The 16,090-nt window shown below is 46.3% G+C and overlaps 1 protein-coding gene across 2 annotated transcripts in view; it reads right to left on the reverse strand.

Annotated features, from left to right (window-relative positions):
* Positions 1 to 3,012: 3,012 nt before the first annotated feature.
* The window catches only part of Dcaf5 (DDB1 and CUL4 associated factor 5), a 101,886-nt gene continuing 88,808 nt past the window's right edge, over positions 3,013 to 16,090 (reverse strand). For both annotated transcript variants that reach the window (XM_036205960.1, XM_036205961.1), the window contains exons 8-9: positions 12,359 to 12,486; positions 3,013 to 4,805 (exon numbers count right to left, since the gene is read on the reverse strand). In XM_036205960.1, coding sequence (XP_036061853.1) covers positions 3,051 to 4,805; positions 12,359 to 12,486 — 1,883 coding nt within the window. In that variant the 3' untranslated portion in view covers positions 3,013 to 3,050. The remainder of the gene's footprint in view (positions 4,806 to 12,358; positions 12,487 to 16,090) is intronic.

The following is a 16,090-nucleotide window of genomic DNA, read 5'->3' on the forward strand; positions in this document are numbered from 1 at the left end:
TTTCCAATCCAGCAGGGATTAAAACAGCAAAGAAATAAAGAAAGAGGGTGTCTAAGCAACCAAGTCTTCCTAGGAAGAGAGGAGGAAGTCGGGGAGAAGTGATTAACAGGTTTATTTGCATATACACAGAGAAGAGTCAGCGTTGCTGGGTGAGAAGAGGCAGGGCTTTGAGGAGGTAAGGCTTCAGCAGAGGAAGGCACCTTGACAGACAACACGAGACTCCTAGTAAATCAGCACAAACTTTTGCCTCAAGCCAACAACTCAACGAACTCATTTATCGGCTGAGAATCATTTACAAAACCAAGTGGGAAATAAAGGGAAGAGAAACAGTTTCACGTACCTGGACCTGCTGCTTAAAACATTATATACAGGATGCAGAAAAAAATCCTTAAGAGGCACTTTCAGGAGTTCTTAGCCTGATCAGTGCCCTCTCTTGCTAGAGAAAACATACATCACGGAAGATTTTTTGGGATTAAACATGTCTTCAACATGGGAGGCCTGGGTTCTACACTGGTCCAGGCAAAGTGGTTCCCATCAGGCTTCCAGTATCAAGAACACACACCGCCAGACCTCTGGGAACGAGTGTGGTCTGGCTACAAGAAGAATCCCTCTTTCTCTTGCTCTGGTGGCTATTTCAGGGCCCATCTCTTGACAACTCAACCTATGGTGCTGGAAGCCTCTCCCAAGGATGGAAGGCATCCCTCAAAGGATGACCTTTTTCAGCGTCTACAGTTATGAACTAAGTGAACTCTGACTTTTGAATGTTTTTGAGTACCCCAATGAGATAGAGAGTTTTCACATGAAAGACCACCCTTGGCTCTTGGAAACGAATTATCAAAAGCTAATTTTGCTTTCTTTTTCCTCCGGGAAGAATGCGGGGTGTGAATCTATCTGATTAGATTAAGGTAAAATGGAATAGAAGAATCAGGTATGCTGACTAAGGGGAAGAGAGACACACACTGAGTGGTTATAACTTTTTTTGTATATAAAGGATTAAAAATTCCAATTTAATAATTTTGGAAAAGCAAATGTAAAATGACTTGGGCTTATAAAACCAGAATTTACAATTATCTGTAAATAGTCAAAAGATAAATCATAGAACCATTTTAATTACAAATCTAAAGAAATTCTAACGTTGGTTACAGAATTGCTGTCCCTCTCCCCAGGATGAGTCCAGCTGCTGGCTGTATGCATCCTCACTCAGGTGTCTTCCTCTCCTTCCCAACCGTGCTTTCACAACTCAGCCACATCACCAGATATTAAACTATGACATCTTCCTTCCGCAAAGCTCAGAAGATGCTCTATCCTCCTGGCTCTTACCAACCACCTTTCTTTTATAAGCACCCTGGCTCCCAGCACTGAACAGCATCTACTCACTCCTCAGCTTCCCCAAGTGGTCTTCTCTTGGCTCCATCCCAGCGGGACAGGTCCTCCTCTGAAAGGAACACTGGATGCATCAGAGAGGCCACAGTTGCCTGGTGCTAAGTCCTGCCTCTGCCAGCTCCAGCCAGGCTCCAGCTGTCTAGCACCTTTGCATCTAAAGTTCCAATGACTTCCCCCTGCTACACCAACATCTGCACCAACAAGACATCTGGGTATCCTTAGGTCCTATCTTGCACAACCCTTCATTGACAACTCAGGGACTACCATCACCAATATAAACTGGAAATTTGACATTTTCTTCTCTCCATTGTTACCTACTTCAACAGAACAGTGTCTTCAGGAAGCCAGGAGATAAACCAGAGACTTGTCTCTCCATATGCCCACTTCTCTGTGAAGTTCAGGTGGAACCCTACCACCTCTGACAGCTCCAAGCCCAAGGAAGATGCTAGGTCTGCCAATTCTGACAGGCAATGGATACAGTACCACATTCTGACTGATGAACTGGCACTGGATGCAGTACCACATTCTGACTGATGGACTGGCACTGGATACAGTCCCACATTCTGACTGATGGACTGGCACTGGATACAGTCCCACATTCTGACTGATGGACTGGCACTGGATGCAGTCCCACATTCTGACTGATGGACTGGCACTGGATGCAGTCCCACATTCTGACTGATGGACTGGCACTGGATGCAGTACCACATTCTGACTGATGGACTGGCACTGGATACAGTACCACATTCTGCTCTTCACTACAACTCATTAGCATCCCTCTACCAGCCATTTTATTAATTTGGGTAAAAAGCTCTCCCAAGGGGTCCTTTCTTCTTCCAGTATGCCTGAACTCCATTACCTGGAGCTAAGGAAGCACCTGCTGGCCTTGAGTGCCTCTAAGGGACCAGCACACAAGTGGATAGTGTTGTTCACTAGCTACTGTATGGACCCCACACACAGAGTGTAGCTCTGCCCCTTTTGAAAACAGTGACGCTACCGGGATCTGAGCTCAAGTGTCAACCTCTTCTTAGCAGGAGCAGTGTTCCACTTAAGAGTCACAGTAAATGCTCAATGATGTGTTAGCTGGAGAAAACATGGACCATTTAAAGAGGAGCCATGTTTTCCTCTTCAGCAGAGCCGACAAGCTGAAGGAAGGCCTCTCCTTTCTGCTAGCGTCCATCTACAACTCATGGCAGCACAATCTGATCTAGGGACACTCTTTGTTAAGACCAGAACACCTATGTCACATGAACAATGAACAGGTGAGATGGCAAAATCTACGGACCCACAGGGCTTTGCTGATGGACAGATAAAGAAAGGCCTCAGAAGACAACACGCCCACATGTGCCAGTGGGTACATACACACAACAATAAGCCAAAGGTCCCAAGACAGGGTCACTGTCACAGAGCCTGCACAGGAATGCTATGCTAGCATCTCACTAGAAGAGAGCCGTTAGGAGTCTCCCCCCTTGGCAGAGCACAAGGCAGTGCCAGCTAGACATTCTGACCCACTGGAGAGTGGTGAACAGAGGGAGCAGCAGCAGACACAGTTCAGGCCCTGGTTTTATGCGCCTTTAATACTTTTTCCTTTCCTCTGTGTTCACTAAACAAGAAAAATTATTTTGTAAGGCTACTTTTTGTAGCTTTTTGTTTTCCCTTTGTATTTATCATGTTTTTAGTTTCTTCTCTGAGGAGGAATTCTCTGAATCTGTGTCTTCCAATTCAATTCGGTGCCTTTTGAGGCCACTGTGGCCATGAACAACCTTGCTGCTGTCCATGGCCGAGGGGTCAGTGGGGTCTTCTTTCATTCCAGCACTGGGGGTCTCACAGGTCATTTCAGACCCACAACAATCTTTGTGCAGAAGCATACCTGTCAGGGGTGGGTTATCATGGTCAGTGTCTGGGTGCCCCGGGGAAGAGTACACTATTGTCTCCAGCTCCCCAGAGTTCTGCCCATTGTTGTGGGGGTGAGGGGGCCGGGGGTGCAAGTGTCCATTGTTGTGGTTGGCACAGAGGGTTTCAAGGCTCCTCTCCTCGCTGTCATCAGACTGGGTCCTGGAACAGTTGCCAGACGCACTGTTGAGAGTGGAACCAGATGCCTTGGGGGCAGGAGCGGCTGGTTCCTCAGCCCGGCTGCTCAGGGTCTTGCTCAGGGCCTTGCCATTGAGCTTCTTGGTTTCAGAAGAGTGTTCTAGAGGGCCGCTATTGCTAGTGTCCTGAGAGGTGCCCTCTGGCACCTCTGCCCAAGGATGGCTGCTGAGCTCACGGCTCGCGCCACCGCTGGGATTCCTGGTGGAAGTCCCTTCGCTACGGGCGTCTTTGCTGCAGCCTTCAGGGGGCAGGTCCTGGTCTCTCTGGGTTGGGCAGGCTTCCTTACTAGAAGAAGGGGTGGGGTTGTCTTTGGGGCTGGTTCCTGCTCTTCCGTCATCTGTCTCCTCTGCCACTAAGGAGGTCTCTCCATCTTTGTTATTTGAGTAAGAGATATAGGAGTAACGGAGCCATTTGTAAGCTTTATAAATCTTTCGCTCGACTGATTCCATGTTGGCAGTTGCTGGTGCCCGGCTTGGTTGGAGATCCAGATTGGAAGCACTCCGCTCAGGAGAGGAGTTTGGGGAGGAGGAGAGGTCATCCACCTTGATCTGGGGGTAGTCGTAATTGTCCTCTCCAATGTAGGCGTTGGTGGGCTTGACTGGAGCACTGGGCCGCTCTTCCCGGGCCGTCTTTTGTCGCCTCCGCATGGCGTTTCGCTGCCGGGTGGTGGCTCGGCGTTGGTTCAGTTCCTCTTCTTCCTCTGAGCTGCTGGAACTGCTGGAACTGCTGGATCCATCCTCGGGGCTGGGCGACCTTGGCCGAGGGAAGAGATCTGTGTCCAGTTCAGCCTCACAGGCATTCTCTTCAGAATCGGACTCATTGGACAGGGCCAGGAGGCGCTTGTCTTGGTAACGCCGCAGAGCAGACAGGCGCTGCTGGCGGGAGGCTGCATCCTCACACGTGGGCGTTGCTGGGGTTGACACCGCTGCATTTGTGGCGGTGACACGCAGGGGCCCCAGATGGAAGGCGTTGTCCGCAGTCTCGTCTACTGTGGGAGGTGGGGAGCGGGGCAGTGAGGCTGAGGATTCTGAGTCAGTGTAGCCAGAGCGCTCACTGACCCCCGCATGCAGCTGAAGGATGGTGCTCTCGCTGAGGTCACTGTCTGAGTCAGAGCTCCAGCCCTCGATCTCACGGCGCACCAAAGAGTCAAAGAAAGCCATCATCCGGGGGTCTTCTTGGACAGACTGGTTAGCGTAGTCATGGGACAGGCCACTCCCACTGTTCAATACAAGGCTGATATACTCTTCATGGGTGTAGAGGCAGCGGGAATCATCTTCAATCCGACCGTCGAGGTCTCCTGTACATCCTGGCTGCTTGTATGGGCTCCAGATCTACACAGAAGATGAAAAACAAAAGCAACCAGGATTGAATAGGAAGTGTTCTATAGTGGGCCGTGATAAAGACCACCAAAGCAGGGTTTCTCCCAGATGTTGTTATATTAAAGTTACCAAACAACTTTAAAAATATTTTCTTTTCAAGTACAACGGCACATTCCTGTAATACCAGTGCTTGGGAGGCTGAGACAGGGAGATCACAAGGGGGATCACCTGAGCTACACAGCCAGAACTTGTCTAAACAAAACAAAACAAGTAGCCACTAACCCCTACAAAAAAGAACAAGTTATATGACTCTTATAAAATGTATATCGAAAGTGAGGCTTTGGGGTTGGGGATTTAGCTCAGCGGTAGAGCGTTGGCCTAGCAAGCACAAGGCCCTGGGTTCGATCCTCAGCTCCAAAAAAAAAAAAAAAAGAAAGTGAGGCTTCTAGGGGTGGGTAAAAGCAGTTTATAGCATAGAATTAGACTGTAGACCGAGACCTAAGAATGTCTTTAGGTGGAGGGTACCCACATATTGTCTCTTTCCTTATCAGAAATTATGACGTGAATATCGGGTAGTGTATTTGAAAATGTGCTTTGCCAGGCATGGTGGCGCACTCAGGAGGCAGAGGCAGGCAGATCTCTGTGCGTTCAAGGCCAGCCTGTGCTACAAAGTTAAGTTCTAGGCCTTCTAGGGCTACATTGTAAGACCTTGTCTAAAAAACCAAAACACCCTAAAAGGACTTCAGCCTATCGTTCCACTTCTTCTCCCAAACAGCAATATTCTATTTTCAGCCAATGAAAATTACTCATTGGAGCTTATAAGAATAGACAACTGCCCACACTGCACTTCCCTCTTGGACATGCAGGCGTCAGTTACCCAGGAAACTGGGTTCTCTTAACCAGAGTGTCGCTTGCTTGCTTCACAGGTAATTCTCTTAGCTTCAGGAAGAGGCAAGACACACTAACCCTGGAGGGTGACTGCAGGCAGCCCCATCCCTTACCAGGTCACTCCTCCCAGGTCAAGGACCTACACCCACAGCTAGAAAGTAGCAAAAGCTAGAGGTTGCTTTCTGGTTTTGTGTTTTCGAGACAGGGTCTCTCTGTGTATGTAGCCTTGGATATCCTGGAACTCACTCTGTAGACCAGGCTGGCCTCGAACTCAGAGATCCACCAGCCTCGCCTCCCAAGTGCTGGGATTAAAGACGTGTGCCACCACCACCCAGCAAAACTAGAATTTTTAACTTAGGTATTGACTCAAAAGCTGAGCTGTCCAGTCGTGTTAAGTTATGCAAAATCAAGTTCAAGATAATTAAGCTGTCCTTGATTGCTGGTCTTCAGAGCAGTACAGAGCAACTAACTCTATTACACCAGCCCATAGCCATGGCATCTCGTGGAATTCCAGACATTTTCTTGCCTGACAGGCTGGTGTCTTATCTTTAAATGACATCTAACTCAAGAGAACAGTGTCTCTCATCCCCCCCCCCCCCTCCTTCACTTCCCCAAAGCTAAGAAGAAATTCACCTCTTAGGAACTGTCTCCAGGCCTACCCCTCCCACAAATTCCTGAGAGGCGGTCTCTTTGGAAGATTTCCAGTTCACAGGAGGCTGAGGACACCTAGGGCCAGCTGCTTTTCCTCCTGGACACCCCCCACTCCCCACCCCCGAATCCAGGTGTGTTCTTTCTGTTCTGTTTCCTGTCCACAGCTCTTCAAGGTCCTCCCCTCCCCAGCTTCCACTCCTCACCCAGGAACTTGAAAGCAGTGACCCTTCAACTCTGGTGTGCCCAAGAGACACCTCCAGAACAGGGTTGACTCTGAAGCCCCAGAGACCGTGACTCAAGGGGCCAGGAGAGGTGAGACAGGGTTAGTAAACATTAACTACTTATTATAAGTATAAAGCAAGCAGTGGAGAAGCAAGATCTTGTCCGAGGGACATTCAAATTCTTCGTGACAGCCAATGCTGGGAAAACACCTAGGCAGCACAAGGCTCAAGCTACAGACGACCATTTCTACACCCAGATTTCTCAGGAAATAAGAATTTGGTATTCTAGGAAGGGAACTGAAGGGCTCAAAAGGTAACCACCTTAGGATGCTTTTTGGGGTCTTATTTTTAATTCTGGCCCAGGTGCTTCATTTTCCCAGTTTAAAAAGTAATAAAAATGTTATTTGCTATCTCCCCTAATATGAAAACAGATCTACGTATCCTTCACAGAAATCCAGACTCTGCTAACAGAAATGGCCTAACTACTTCAGAAGTGACTTTGTAAAATTAAAATTTTATTTTCTGTATATGGGTGTTTTGCCTGCCTTTGAGGCAAGAAAAGGTAATCGGATCCCCTGAAACTGAACCCAGGTCCTCTGCAAGAACAGCCAGTGCTCTTAACCACTAAGCTGTCTCTCCAGCCCTTTGACAAGCCATTTTTAAAGTTCTAATCTCCCAGCCCCCACATGTTCTCTTCAAGAATGAAAATCACAGCATTAAAGGTCTGTTTTATTTGGGCTCTGGAATGTGTCAAGTTAAGCTGAACTACTTATTTCCAAAGCTCGAGGCAATGGGATGAGACTGGATCAGAAAGTAGGAGATATGGAGAGTGGACTCCTAGACCTGGCTTCTAGCTAACTGGTGACCCTGCATGAGGCTTGGCTCCTTATTCTAAACAGTGAATTAGATGGGCCCTAATGTAGTCCTAAGATTCAGAAATAAACAAAACGCCCTCCTAGAAGTCAGTGTGTGTTTGAGAGCAGTACAGAGCAGCAGGAGCCAAGTGCCTCCGTTTCCCACACCCTAAGCAAATGCCTTCATCCTGAAAAGTCTCTACTTCTCAACCACAGGTTCAAGAGTAATAAGATGATATAAGCTATAACCAAGCCCTAATCATCATGCTGCTTTCTCTTTAATTCAGTGGCTGAATCCCACAGCCAGAAAACTTGAAGACCAAAATGCTTTAGCTGGACATCAGAATTATCCTGGTCCAGAACCATTCCAACCATTTATGAAACTGTCCATTTCTTTTCCTCAAAGTCAAAAATTCAAAAGTGAATCAATGCTGGGGCTGGAGAGATGGCTCAGTGGTTAAAGCACTGGCTGCTCTTCCAGAGAAACCAAAGTTCAGTTCCCAGCACCCACATAGCACCTCAGAACCAGCTGTAACTCCAGTTCCAGGGGCATCTGATGCACTCTGGACCCCACAGGCATCTGCCAACATGGTATACATACATACATACATGCAAACAAAACACTCATGCACACAAATTAAATTTTTTTAAAAAGCAAATCAATAAAAAAAACCAACTTGCTAGACTTTTTTGGGAAACCTACATCTTGGACATGTAGTCATTTTCAAGTGCCCACTCTGAACCGTAGTGACTGTGCTTAAGTCTACATTGCAATTATCTCTGAATAGGGGATATATTGCAAATATCTGAGAGGGGGAGGGAGACCCCATTACTCACTAAATGTGGTTAGCTGTGCCTCCTTGAGGTCTGAGCAGCTTTCTCGACAAGCACAGTTGTCTCAAGCTGCTGCAGAAAAGGCTAAAATTCAATTCTTATGGACAGCAACTGTCTGAGCTGAGTGACCAGAACATGCTGTAGTAGCAGTTCTAAATCCTCTTCTCTCTAAGTCCTTTGAACTGGACCATCTACTAAACCCACCATTACCTGCACATAGGTGAAGGTCCTCAACTGTTAGGTGGGGCTTGCAGAGTCTGCAATGTGGCTGTCAGGACCCTCTGGGGTCCTCCAGACTGGCCCCTGGTCCTCTCCTTATCCTCTGCCTTTGGCCACTCAAGGTCATTTCCTCAACAGTCATGTGTTTTCCTATTTCTGAGCATAAGCACAATGCCAGGCACAGAGCAGGTGGTGAACGAATACTTTTTAATCCAACAAAACCAAAGACTTGTCCCTGCTACACACTTTTAGTTACTGTATGTTTGTGTGTAGGTGTGAAGCACAGTGCATGTATTGAGACCAGAAGACAATCGCAGTGCCAGAGTTGGTTCTTTCCTTCTACCATATGGGTCCCTGGCACTGGATACATGTCTCATCCTTCAAACTTTAAGAGCTGGAAAGATGGTGCAAACAGTCACCTCTATTGAGATGATCCCAAATGAGAAAAATCCCTCTGCAGTGTTTTGTCTCCATGTCCGGGAAGCCTTTATTTCTCTCCCCTCCTGGGGCATCAATTCAATCTAGGGAGACTTGTGTGACCTTTCTTTATCTTTATGCTTCCCATAGGGCCTACCATGAACAGCACACAATAGATATATCATAATGTAGAGCTTTGCAAAGGACAATCAGACTGCAGCCCACAGATCCAGGGAGGCTACCTAGCAGGGGGACCCTAAGGATGACTGTGGCTTCCTTGGTTTTGCCCAAGCACTGGGCAAGCTTTAGTGAAACATTTCTCTATTAGGATAAGAATTTGTACCGTATCAAGCTGAAAGAATATGCTGGCCGTACATTCAGGAAGGGAGACTAAAATCTTTTTAGATTATGGATTAGCCTATAGAAAAATGTCTGCCGAAAGTCAAACAGTGAAGGGGAAGATGAAAAAAATCTCACTCACACAACTTAAGTAAAACATAGCTCTCTGAATAAATGAAGCTAGGTTTCTTCTGTTTCCCAGAATCTAATCAATATTTATATGTATAATTCAGCTATTATTTGGCTTAAAAGGGCTTATTGGGAAATGTTACCTTTTTTACTATTTTCTACAGAGAAAATAATTTCCAGTTCAAATAACCCAACTTTTGAATTATAACCTGATTTTATGTTAAAAAATAATAATATAGAGCTTTGAGGGGAAAAAAATGAATTTTCCCCTCCCTTTTAGCTATAAAACAAACCCCATCTTTTGCTAAGTGTGGCCTTCAGGCAAACAGAGGACCTGTTCCGAGTGTGAAGAGGCTGGCTCTTTGCCAAGTTGAAAAGATGGCAGTAAAGGATGTGGACAGGGAGAAAGGGAGTAGACAAAGAAAATGAGATTTCATGGGAGATGATGCTCCTGGAGCCTTGACCTGACCCTTTAGAAACAGCAAGCAGTGAAGTGACACCCATTAAACAGCAACTGTCAGGCCCCGGCAAACCCTAAGGCAAAGGTGTGGCATGCCCTCACTAAAGACAGGAGAGGCACACAGACTGCTGAGAATTAGGGGCCTTTCAGGACGCTGCAAACTCAGGCGAGGGTACTAATTCCAACAGAGAGAAGGGCCAGCAGCATTTACTTTAACCTCATCCTTACTCCTGCATCTCCTGCGTTGACGTTTCCTTTCCTTTTTTTTTGAGACAAAGCCTCACTGGGTCGCTCAGGCTGACCTGTGAATACGCTATCTTCCTGCCTTGGCCTCGTGTGTGATCACCAAACTCACCTGTAACGCCTTTCATTCGGTGCTATTCCCAGCCAGACGGCAAATGGCAAGACATCTGTGAGAAAACGAAGCTGAGAACCCCAGAGAACCCCTTGTCTTTTTCTCTCACTGTGCACACTTAAGGTTTTAAATGGCCAACTGTGCCTCTTCGTTCCTATGGGAACCTGGGAGCAGTGAGTTCCGCAGCTCAGTCTGGATAACCTCACAGAGAAAACATTTTCTCCTCTTTCTTGAGAACTTGGCCAGTTTCCAACCTATGACCTTTAGAGTTAAGACTTCGGTTGACTAAACAATATCTGGGGAAACAGCACAGAAGCATCCGAGCACACGCCAAACAGGAATTTCTCTTCTAAAGGAGATGCCCAGGCAGAGAACTCTCTGTAGAGAATGACGTCAACAGGCCTAGAAAGGGCACGTTACAGTGCCAACCTATTAATCATAGGCCAAAGGAGAGGGGAGAGTGATGTGAGGGCCAGGGCTATTGCAGTGACTGTCCAAGTGAAGGACAGCTGAGATGGTCCAGTCGGCTGTCCACTTGCTCCCTTCCCACAGCATGGTGAACACGGAGAGATAAGGCTCCAGTCTGGCTTTCTACACATTAGCCATATTACCCCAACAGCAATTTGTAATTTAAATTTCATCATCTGCAAATATAAGGGACTGCAGAGTACTCCATCCGAAATGATGCATTGATATCCTCTCCCTCCTAAAGCTTAGGGATCACTGCAGAAGAGAGGGTGGAAAAATTGTAAGAGCCAGAGGTGGTGGATGACCAACAAAACTGCATTCCGGATACAGGAGGGCAGCTGCACAGAGGAACTCCAGAGGCAAGTTCAAGCCAGACAAAACTCTAATAGCTGAGGCGCTATTAGCAACTGGTGACAGCTGGAGGAAGTCCAGTTTTCTTCAGAGATAGACACAGGAGGCGGCACACACCCAATAAAGGTCCTAACCCCACACACACTGACAGCACTAAATGGATTAAGTGGGCTAAAAACACAAAGCGCATAAAGTTGGGAGGGGATAGTGGTTGGGGGAAGAGGGAGTGGATCTGATCAAAATTCATCATATGCACGTATGAAATCCTCAAACAATAATACTAAATCATGACAAATACAGTTTACTTTTCCTCTGAAAATTTTCTCAGGTTTCATTTGTCATTAAAAAAAATCGAGAAATTTCAACTATTGTGGGAAGCATAACCTCTGCCTGGCTCTGCTTCCCTAGTGCTGTGAGTAAAGGCATGCGCCACCACTGCCCAGCCAGATCCACTTTTAAAACTAGTCACCAGGCTTTGAAGCTCAAAGTGTATTCCACACACTACTTTACGTGTTGTACTCTAGTAGCTTCTGATCTTGGCTGGTGAGTTATGCTCATAAGTATGTTACAATGGTTCTGAAAGGAAGTCATTAAAAAAAAAAAAAATCACTTAAAAAACAAAGGAGCAAGGGAATAGATCTCTGTTAAGTTCAAGACCAGCCTGGTCTACAGAGTGAGTTCCAAGACAGCCAGGGCTGCTACACAGAGAAACCCAGTCTGGAAACAAAACAAATAAAAACAAACCACAAACAAACAAACAAACAAAACAGGCTCTTAATGTGTAGCCCTGCCTGGCCTGAATTCACTGTGTAGGACTATGTCAGCTTAAACTCAGAGATTTGCCCAACTCTGCATCCTGAGAGCTGGGATTAAAAACATGTAAACATGTACCACATGCCCACCTATTTTTTTTTGAGGGTGGGGATGGGTTTTGAGACAGGGTTTCTTTGTGTAGCCCGTGCTACCTGGGAACTAACTCTGTAGATCAGGCTGGTGAACTCACAGAGATCCCCCTGCCTCTGCCTCCCAAGAGCTGGGATTAAAGGTGTGTACCACTACCACCCGACCCCTACCTACTTTTAAAATATCAGCTTCTAATATTTTATAATATGTCAAAATCACTGACACATCACCCCCTTAAAGACAGAGTCCTGCTCTGCAGTAGAGCTGGCTTTGGGCCTGTGGTTCTCCTAACCTCAGCTCTAAGTGTCAGGCTTATAGGCATGGACCACCGTTCTTGGCTCTAACTGAGAACTTTAACAAATAAATGCTCAATATATTTAGATATAAATCCCTATACACATTGTTCCATTTTTTTTCCAGTTATGAACTACAAATATTTCCCTAAAAAGGATGGAAGGGTAAAGAAAGTGTCTCACCTTGATAATCTTTTCTACACCAGAAGAGCAGATCATGTACGTGTGGGGGTTAAACCGGACCTGGTTAACAATGGACCGATGCCCTTTCAGCACCATGAAGGCTCCATTGACCACCCTGCCAATGCCACCTGGGAAGACAGAAGGAAACAGAATCAAATGATAAAACAGGTTCCTGTAATGACTCATAAACAACTCGGAACAGCGGCTGAGATTTCTTACTAACTCTATGAGAGCAGAATGCAAAACCTCAGATAAGGTTGCCATGGAAAGAGGGAGGGAACAGCTCCCAGCACGTGTGCTCCTACCAAGAGCCTTTCTTTCTTTAGCCTGTAAGCAATGCCCACGACCACCCACGGCAATTCCATTGTCAATGACCCAAAGCCACTTCAGACTTCAAGTTTTTGGTCTCCAAGTTTTAATCCAAATGTCATCTTAGGAAATGCAATAGAACATGAGACTGAATGCTTGGGACGAGTTAGGCAGCTAAGGCGGGAGCGTGCGTACTTCTTTGATGTTAAACTCTGGGTTTATACTAAGATGACACCAGAGGGAGGAAAACAGGGTAGCAATGCAAAGAATCCTTTTTTGCCCTTGGACAGCAGGGAGAGCTGAAGACAAAGGAGACCTGGATAACGTTCATAACACGCAAGTATTAAGAGTTGGAAGTAGAGCCTGTGAGACAGCTCAGTGGAGAAAAGCACCTGGTGCCAGATTCAACCTGAGTTCAACCCTAGGGCCTCATAACCATGGAAGGAGTTGTCCTTGCCCAAAGTAAATAAATAAATGTAATTAAAAATAATTTTAAAAAATGAGGGATTGGGGATTTATCTCAGTGGTAGAGCGCTTGCCTAGCAAGCACAAGGCCCAGGGTTTGGTCCTCAGCTCCGGTTTAAAAACAAAAACAAAAACAAACAAACAAACAAACAAAAAACCATAAAAAATTAACTACAGGGTGGGCCTTGAAAACAACATGTACAGTTCCAATCAACAGTCAGTCCACTTACAGAAAGCTTTACTTTTTTATTTTACTCAAGACAGGGTTTCAAGCCAGGGTATCCCTGGCTGTCCTCGAACTCAGAGATCCACCTGCCTCTGCCTCCCAAGTACTGGATTAAAGGTGTGTGCTACCACAGAAGGCTTGAAAGCTGGATTTTAAGTAACACCTTGTAGGCATCCTTTAGAGGATGAGAAAAGTACCAAGGGCCTGGAATGTGTTAACATGGTAAGGACTTGTCATTAGTGAACTTGGGACACATTTAGAGGTTCGATATAGACTGGCAATGGTATTACATCCCCAAGAAACACTTGCTCTGCATTCTGAACAAAGTTGCTTCGGAGTGGTCACCCACAACTGAGTACACACAAAGCTAATAAGGCAGAGTGAGGCATCCAGACACAAACCAGTGTTATCTGACCCATGGATACTTTGTGTCTCTACCGCGGAGGCAAAGGACTACTCAGTACTGTTTCTGTCCTATGTACCCCACCCCACTCCCAGCAATACTTCGATCAACACTCATTCCAGACCTTTCCCAGAATCTCAGTGAAGGAACGATGACTAGGACAATGTGCCTCCCTAAACTAGCCTCTTTCCTGGAATATTTCTGCATCGGTCTCCTAGATAAAGCAGGCTGACATGGTGGGATACAGGTGTGTCCGACCTGTGGCCCATGGGCTGCATGTGTCCCAGGACAAGAGTGTAGCCTGACACATTGTGTCACAATGTCAAGTACCTGAGGTGGCAGGAAAGATGGCTTGGGCCTAGGGAGAGAAAAGGGATCCACGGGAACCTAGGGGCACACAACAGCAGCTGTCTGGGCACAGGGCTCACAGGATCCCTCAGGAGCACCTTTTTGTTTTACCTCTGTTGCTGTGATGAAATACCCAGCAAGAAGCAACTTAAGGAGAAAGGGTTTATTTTGGCTCACAGCTCCACATTACAGTCCATCACTGGGGCAAGTACTGGAGCCGGACCTGAGACGGGTGGCCATATCACGTCCATAGTCAAGAGCAGAGAAGGAACATGGGCACGCGTGGTCCAAATGGTGCTGCCCACTTCACATCAATGAAGGCTATCCAAACAATCTTCCAGCTGGTTGTGGTGGAACACACTCTAAACTCAGGAGGCAGAGGCAGGTGGATCTCTGAGTTCAAGGCCAGCTTGATTTACATAGTGAGTTCCATGACACCAAAGCTATAAAGTGAGACCCTGTCTCAAAAGAAAAAATCCAGAATAAAACAATCTCCCAGAGGCATGCCCACAGGCCGACCTCATCTAGACAATCCCTCCTGCCACCCTCTCCTCAGGACCCCTAGGCCGACCGTGAAGACATGTGCAGCTTTGTGTCTGTTTCTGTTGGGGGAAAGGCTCATCTGTCAAGGAGCACACTGGCCATGACTCTCTGAATTCGACTTCTTAAACATCCTCTCTTGTCCCTACCCCCAAACTGGGGTGGTCACTAGTAAAGAAACTGTACTGAAGCTAGTGCCAATCTTCTGTTTAATCCTACTATGGTCATCCTCCTTCCTGTGCAAACCAGAATCCAGGAACTCTGAAAAAGGATCCAGGTCAACCACAGAGCCAAGGCTCTGGTGGCAAAACAGGTACAGGAAGCATTTCTGCCATTTGTTAGGGTGATCAAGGCCACGTTCCCAGAAGCACAGCAGTGGATGGGCTCTCAATGCATGTACAGCACTTTCCTCAGCAGAGAAGCATCAAATTAGCATCAACACATCTTTGCACTGCATTGTGCTAAAATGTTCAACTCCAAACTTGCCTTTTGAGTTGCTAACTTGAGTTTCATAAAAAATTGTTAAAATGAGTTTTGCTTGGGTTTAGGTCAGAATGCCTCACAATTTTTCAGATATCCCTAAGTATAGCCTGTCACTGTGCACTACCTATTTTTGTGAGGCAGCACGCTCAGCATTGATGGTTACAGAATCAAAGTGTCTATCAGCTCTGGACGATGTGGAAGATGCTCTATGTTTGCAAATTCAAAAACTCAGCCAAGATGGAATTAATTCCTTACATAAAAATAAAGAGGCAAGCTGGGGATGTAGCTCAGAGGTGGAGCATTGCCCAGTAAGCCCAAGGTGCTGGGTCAATCTCCAGCAGTGCACTAAGTATATAAATAAACATGCCCACTTCATTAGGATACAAATTTTCATTAATTTTTATACTAAATACTAAAATTATATGGACACCAAATAATTGTTTTAAAACCAATTTTTATCATTTATTATCCATAACTGTTTGGTTTGTACACCCATTTGCTTATGCCTACATACGCAGGGAAGGTGGGAAAGAGTTGTAGTGGGGACATCCTGCTCTGCACTCTGGTTCTTGGGTTCCAAATGACTGAATTTAGATTAACTGTACAGTGTATGCAAATGATTTGTTGAGTCATGATCTAATAGCTAATAATAAATGTCAACAAGTAAACAGTTTAAACATACTCAGAAAGAAGGACAGGTCTTCCTGAGCCGTCACTTCTGTAAATCAGTCATTTCTTGGGGCCGTCTGCTCTGGTCGGCTTTGTCAAACATGGTGGCACTTGTCTGTAGCTTTTATTCAAAAGTCAATGGAGATGATAGAGAAAGCTCAGTTGTTAAGAGCACTTGCTGTTCTTGCAGGGGACCTGGGTTCAGCTCCCAGCACCCACATGGTGGCTCACAACCCCTTAGCTCCAGAGGATTCAAGGCTGCCTTCTGGCTCTGTGGGTACCACACACA

The sequence above is a fragment of the Onychomys torridus genome, chromosome 14 (assembly GCF_903995425.1).
Source record: "Onychomys torridus chromosome 14, mOncTor1.1, whole genome shotgun sequence".
NCBI classification, from domain to species: Eukaryota; Metazoa; Chordata; class Mammalia; order Rodentia; family Cricetidae; genus Onychomys; species Onychomys torridus.